This window comes from Manis pentadactyla, chromosome 1 (genome assembly GCF_030020395.1).
Source record: "Manis pentadactyla isolate mManPen7 chromosome 1, mManPen7.hap1, whole genome shotgun sequence".
In the NCBI taxonomy this organism is placed as follows: domain Eukaryota; kingdom Metazoa; phylum Chordata; class Mammalia; order Pholidota; family Manidae; genus Manis; species Manis pentadactyla.
The window spans coordinates 169,586,384-169,593,256 of NC_080019.1; the positions used below are offsets into that span (position 1 = coordinate 169,586,384).

Consider the following 6,873-nt stretch of genomic DNA (forward strand, 5'->3'; position numbering starts at 1 on the left):
GCCCCGGATGCCACAAAAAGGGCCACTGGGGGTCTGATTGCCCAGCCACCCGAAGGGGAGACTGGACGAACAACCCCCATCCTAAGCCCGCCGTAGTGGGGCTGGCAGAAGAAGACTGACAGGGCCCGGGGGCTTCTCGCCCGACCATTTCCATCACCAAACAGGAGCCCAGGGTTACTTTAACAGTAGACGGTCGCCCCATCTCCTTCCTCCTAGATACAGGAGCCACCTTCCCGGTCTTGCGAGAATACCGGGGCCCTACCATGCCTGCCATTACTCCTATAGTCGGGGTAGGAGGTAAACAGATCTTCCCATTGAAAACCCCTCCCCTTTTATGCACAATCCAGGACAATCCCATACCTTTTTCCCACTCCTTCCTGGTTATGCCCCAGTGTCACATCCCTTTAGTAGGACGGGACATCCTTTCTCTCCTCCATGTTTCCATAACTATATCCACTCCCACAGCCCCCAGTACCCCCTTTCTGATGGCCCTCATAGCCGATGACCCCCTCTATATGATGAAAGCTCCAGTTTTGCCCTCATACACCCTGTAGATCCCAAGGTCTGGGACATTACAAGTCCCTCCATGGCTCTATGTCCTCCTGCCTCTATTAAATTACGGGACCCCTCACAGTATATCTGTCAGGCCCAATACCCCCTAACCACTTCAGCCCTCATAGGCCTTCAACCCATCATTCAGGACCTTTTAAACAAAAATTACCTCAGACCCACTCACTCTCTGTTTAATACCCCCATATTAGCTGTTAAAGAAACCAATGGATCTTTCCGCCTAGTCCAAGATCTCTGCCTCATTAACATGGCCATCGTCCCTATCCATCCCTTAGTCCCAAATCCATACACCCTTTTATCGCAGATCCCTGCCTCGGGCTCCCACTTCTCAGTCCTAGATCTCAAGGATGCATTTTCTCTATCCCTCTGGACCCCTCCTCCCAAGATTTTTTCACCTTCACCTGGATGGACCCATACACAAGACATTCTGAACAACTCACTTGGACAGTTTTGCCACAAGGTTTCCGAGATAGTCCCCATATTTTTGGACAGGTCCTAGCTCAGGACCTCAAACAGTTTCATCATGATCACTCCGAGTCCACCTTATTACAATACGTGGACAATCTTCTACTCTGCAGTCCCTCGTGGGAACAGTCTCAACTTGACACTGCCTCCCTACTTAACCTTCTAGCTTCCAGAGGTTTCCGGGTATCCCCCGTCAAGGCTCAAATCTCTTCCCCTTCTGTCACTTACCTCGGATTCCTTCTATCTCAACAAAGAAAGTCCATTACCTTGGACAGAAAACGACTCCTCTCTGACATGCCCATTCCCAAAACCAAGACAGAAATCCTTTCCTTTCTAGGCCTGGCTGGGTATTTTAGAGCGTGGATCCCTAACTTCTCCCTGTTGGCAAGACCCCTATATGACCTCAGCAAGGGCCCCCCTGAAGAACCATTACCCTCCTCACCCCGACACTCCTTCATTAAGCTCTGTCAAGCCCTTGTGGAAGCCCCAGCTCTCCATCTTCCTGATTTGTCGAAGCCCTTCTCATTATACATTCATGAGAGGTCCAGTCAAGCTCTAGGAGTCCTAGGCCAATATTATGGCCCATCCTTTGCCCCAGTAGCTTATCTTTCCAAGCAATTAGACCCCACAGTTCGGGGACGGGTCCCCTGCCTACGGGCATTAGCCGCTGGACAGCTCTTGCAGAAGGAAGCTCATAAACTGACATTCGGGGCGCCCCTTACCATTCTGTCCACACATCACCTAAAAGACCTCTTAACCTACAAAAGTTTACAGACTCTCCCTCCCTCCAGACTCCTGACCTTACTGTCCTCTTTCCTCCAAAATCCAGACATTTCTTTCCTCCCCTGCCCGCCCCTAAATCTGGCCACTCTTCTTCCTCTACCCTACTCTCCTTATACTCCCTCGCATGATTGCCTGGAAGCCCTTCACAACTTCCTTCTGTGCCACTCCACGATCTCCAAAGGAGCCCTCTCACACTCCAACCTCATCTGGTTTACTGATGGGTCCTCCTTTAAACATGAGGGCACCCACTATGCAGGATACGCAGTAGTCTCCCTCAAAGACATCATCGAAGCACAAGCCCTACCCCCCGGTACAACCAATCAACAGGCCAAACTCATTGCGGCCACCAGAGCTTGTACTCTAGCCCAGGACACGTCTCTCACACTGTACACTGATTCCAAATATGTATTCCACATTCTCTTGTCCCATGCAGCAGTATGGAAAGAATGAGGCCTCCTCACCACAAAAGGAAATTCCATCACTAATTCAGCCTTAATTACCAAACTTATAGAGGCTTCACAACTCCCACACCGACTGGGCATAGTCCACTGCAAATCACAACAAAAGGATGACTCCCCCATTACAAGGGGTAACAACAAAGCTGACAGAGTAGCCCGGTCGGTTGCCCTATCAGAAGACGCACCAGACAACGATTCGTCTGCCCTTGTGGTTTTAGCCTTATCACAAGACCCCCTCTGTTCCCAGGACAAAGAGTCCCTCTTCTGCTTCTTACACGATCTGTTCCATCCTAGCCCCCAATCCTTGATCCATTTTTTACAATCCTTTTTCTCTCTCTCTCTCCTGCAGACAAAACCCTACTTAACCAAATCACCTGCAGGTGTACCATCTGCCAACGCACTAACCCTAATACCCCCCTCAAGGCCCGACCCTTCCCGGCTCATCAAGCAAGGGGTAATGTCCCTGCCGCAGATTGGCAAATAGACTTCACTAACATGCCCCCCATACGGTGTACCAGATACCTACTCATGTTGGTAGATACATTTTCAGGATAGGTCAAAGCTTTCCCCACCACTAACAAATGAGCTTCCGCGGTTGCGTCTATCCTCCTCACCCATATCTTTCCTAGGTTTGGGATGCCGACTTCCCTCCAATCAGATAATGGCCCTGAGTTCACTGCCCAAATCATTCAGAACCTCTCCAAGTTGCTCTCACTCCCCTGGCATCTACACTGTCCTTATCGACCACAGGCTTTGGGAAAAGTAGAAAGAGCCAATAGGACTCTAAAAGACATCCTGACCAAACTGTCTCTAGAATTACACTTTGACTGGGTTCGCTTACTTCCCTTAGCTCTACTCTGCATTCGGGCCCTCCCAAAAAAACCTTCCTTCTTGTCACCCTTTGAGATCATGTACGGCCGCCCAATTTTAGCCCCGAGGCTCCCTCCCCACAAAGTACCAATTCCTCCCAACATGGCCCTTCCTCTACTCTTTCTCCTCCGCACCGAATTATGGAAATATCAGGATTGGCTCCTCCTGGATCCATCCGCTTCCCAAAACCCTCCTGTCTTATGACCCGGTCAACTAGTGTTTTATAAGCCTCCAGACAATAAGACCCCTCTCACCCCAAAATGGGAAGGTCCACACCCAGTCATTCTCTGCACCCCCTCGGCCGCTAAGCTCTCACCGCCTGATAACTCTGTCACCCCTTGGATTCATATCTCCAGGTTGAAACCAAACACCCAGGACCCGCCTCCTCTGGACACCCAAGACCCAACCCAGAGTCCTTCGGATACAGCCCAAGACGCTGTCTACTCTTCCACACTTCATCCCTCTGATCCCTTGAAACTCCGCATCTCCCGTTCACCCCCTTTGCCATCCATACCCGAATCATGACCTTTTCTTTCTTTACTGCTCTCTCGCTCTCGTTCCTCATTTCTATCGTCTTCCCCATCACCTCAGCCTCCTTTGTATGGTGATTCACGGTCAGACAGACTTACACACAGCATCAAACAAAAACCACTGCCCTCATTACCACATCAGACTGCCCTCTAAAAGGCTGCTCCGAGCCTTTGTACCTTCACTTTCCTCCCTCCACCGAAGTGTTCACTAGCAGCCCCCTTTTCACTCCCTACCTCTGCTTCCTCTACGACCAAAAACAAGCCTCATGCAGGCAGTGGCCAGACACCTAGGGGGGATGTCCCTACTGGTCTTGCGCTATTCACTACATGGGTGACTCTTGGTACCCACAGTATTACTCCTCCAACCGTTTCATAAAATATCCCAACAGCTCATTCTCCTTATCAATCTCTGATCCCTGGGACCCTCGATGGGCCACCGGAATCACAGCCTCAGTTTACTATGGGGGGTCCTTGACCCCCCATGGTACCCTTCATATCTCTCAAGAGTATGTTCCTTCTCATTCCCAGATCTCTCAAGTCGCATCAGATATCGGACATTCCGAAAAAAGTCATTATTCAAACATTTGACGGCGCCTCTTCATCTTCCTATCCCTGCCCCTCTTCTAATTTCTCCTACTCTTGGTTACAGCTCATTCAAGACACCACCATCTTTCTCAACCACACCCTCAACACCGCCAATTGTTTCTTGTGCGCATCACTACAGCGCCCACTGCTGGCCACTGTGCCCCTTAATATTTCCAACTACTCCTTCCATGCAGAAGGATAACCCCTCCGCCCCCTGGCAGACATACCCCTATGGGAACCAGAATACACAGATAATATCACCATCCACCACTGTGTAGGCCCAACTCCACCCCCCTCTAGCGCACTTCACTGCCTCTCTATCTACACCCCCACCTCCAACTCTAAAACTTTTACACAACCAGGACACTTCTTTTGGTGTAATGGCAGTCTTTTCAACTCACTGCCTCCCAACTCCAATATACCCTGCATTCTCGTCACCCTAATCCCACAGTTTACACTTTACAGCATGGCAGAATTTCTTGAGCTCCAACCTCCCTTGCCCTCACGCACAAAAAGGGCTGCTTTCCTTCCCATCATGGTCGGTATCTCTTTGACCACCTCAGCCATTGGGGCAGGGTTTTTGGGAGGGGCCTTGGGTCACTCTCTGTGGGCAATTAAAGATCTCAACGCCAAACTTGAGGGAGCCCTGACATCCACTGCCGATTCCCTGGCCTCTCTCCAAAGACAGGTCACTTCGCTAACTAAAGTCACCCTTCAAAACTGGCGGGCCTTAGATCTGCTTACAGCCGAGAAGGGCAGCACCTGCGTCTTCCTTTGGGAAGAGTGCTGCTATTACATCAATGAAACCAGCATTGTAGAAACTGACATTACCAAACTCACCGACCTTGCCTCCAGCCTTCACTCTGCTTCCAATTCCAACCCATTCTCTTCAATACTAACAAACCCCCTCCTTACCTGGCTCTGACCCATTGCAGGCCCCATAATAATCATTCTTCTCGCCTGTCTCTTCTTACCCTGTATAATAAAGTTCATCAAATCCCAAGTCGGAAAAATCTCTAATCAAACTTTCAACCAGCTTTTACTCAGGAACTATCAGCTTCTGGCCACAGAAGATCCCTCACCCTCACGTGACCTCCTCACCACACGCTGAGATGGACCCCTCTCTCTGCTGGAAATTGTTCCTGGAAATAATGGCCGCAGATGCCTGGCTCCTGACACCCATATCCTCTTGGCACCATTGGAATCAACAGGTCCTTGACCTATGGTTACAGGGAACCTTCATTGATTTCCAACCTGAAGAAGTCCACATCTACTCGTCCTTACTGTGGGGAGTCCTATCAACCCTTTCCTCCTGGTCCTCAAGCCCTCACTCCCTTCTCCGCCCCTGTTCAGCAGGAAGCAGTCAGACAGAAAGCAACGTCCACAACCCCATAGAGGAGAAAGGGGGGAATGAAGGGCCCCCACCCGTAAGATGGCAAACTTCCTGCTTCTCTTCCGGGTCTTCGGTTCCCGCTGGCGCCACCCGAGGCCCAATCACCTCTTGCCCCCCACCAATCCCAACACCTGGCCAATAGCCACCAGTCCCATTGAAGTGACACCTCAATCAGCTTATGTCCCTCCCTATATAACCTAGTACTTTTCCCCAATAAAGTGGAACTCTCTGGTGAATTGCTGCTGTGTGTTGCTCCTTCCTTTCAGTTTCCACCTTGCTTATTCTACTTGTCCTTTCTTGTATAGTTTTATCTTACCTTCGTCCACTTTAATCATATTGCTTATTGTTTTTAAATGTTATATTGAGATACCATATTTTAACTTCCTTTTTAGTCAGCATTTTTGTTGCATCATTTTTTATTGTGAACATAATTGTACAGGTGGCTTCCCCAAACTTGGGGAAAATTTAGTTCTCTAAACCGGTTGGGAGTGGTTATGGCTAGACTCTGGAGTCAGAGAACATGTACACCATCCCTAGGCCGGTCCCTTAACTAGTTGTGATATTGAGAGTACCTTCTCTAAGCCTGTCCTGAAATTGCAAAATGGAGCTAATGAAAGTTCCTACCACCAAAGATTGTTCTGTGAATTAAATAACTTATATACAGCATCAATGAACCCAGGGCAAGGCAACGGATAGGCCTGGCAGGGTACAAGTATTTTCAAGTTCTCATCATTAGGCAAAAATAAAGCCAAAGTTTTATAAATCACCTATTTATTAGTAGTTTCTTTTCCATTATGAATTGTATTTCCTTTGTGAATTATCTACGTCCTTTCATTAGCAAAACTGTGGGTAAAATTGCAGTATTTCCAGAAAGATCTCTCACCTGGCTTTAGTGCATCTGCATATCAATAGGTATTTCAAGGGGTGGAGAAAAGTGGTCCATCTACTTATCAGTAGGTAATTATAAAGGAGTGTGAGGGTTTATCTGAATTGGAGAGGTTGGGTGGAGTTGTCTGCTGCAGCAGCCTGGTCAAGAGGTGGGACAACTGCTTGTAAGAAATGAACGGGTTTCTTAAACTTAACTTCTCTCTTTGACTGATTTCAGTTTCAGAGATATTTTGCCCAGGGGTTTTCCCTGAGTTACAAAAAGATTTCAATGTTTTTCTTAGATATGAACTCTGAACAGAGTAACTTCGTTTTAATGCAAAATTTCCAGTCT

At 48.6% G+C, this 6,873-nt stretch overlaps 1 protein-coding gene across 1 annotated transcript; it reads left to right on the forward strand.

Annotated features, from left to right (window-relative positions):
• Window positions 1–838: 838 nt before the first annotated feature.
• LOC130683860 (uncharacterized) lies at window positions 839–2,371 on the forward strand. Its single transcript, XM_057502743.1, has one exon. The coding sequence runs from the start codon at window positions 976–978 to the stop codon at window positions 2,266–2,268; it is 1,293 nt and encodes a 430-aa protein (XP_057358726.1). The 5' UTR covers window positions 839–975; the 3' UTR covers window positions 2,269–2,371.
• Window positions 2,372–6,873: the final 4,502 nt, after the last annotated feature.

Coding starts and splice junctions, on each gene's coding strand:
- LOC130683860 (XM_057502743.1), top strand. CDS start 976: ATGGACCCATACACAAGACATTCTGAACAACTCACTTGGACAGTTTTG.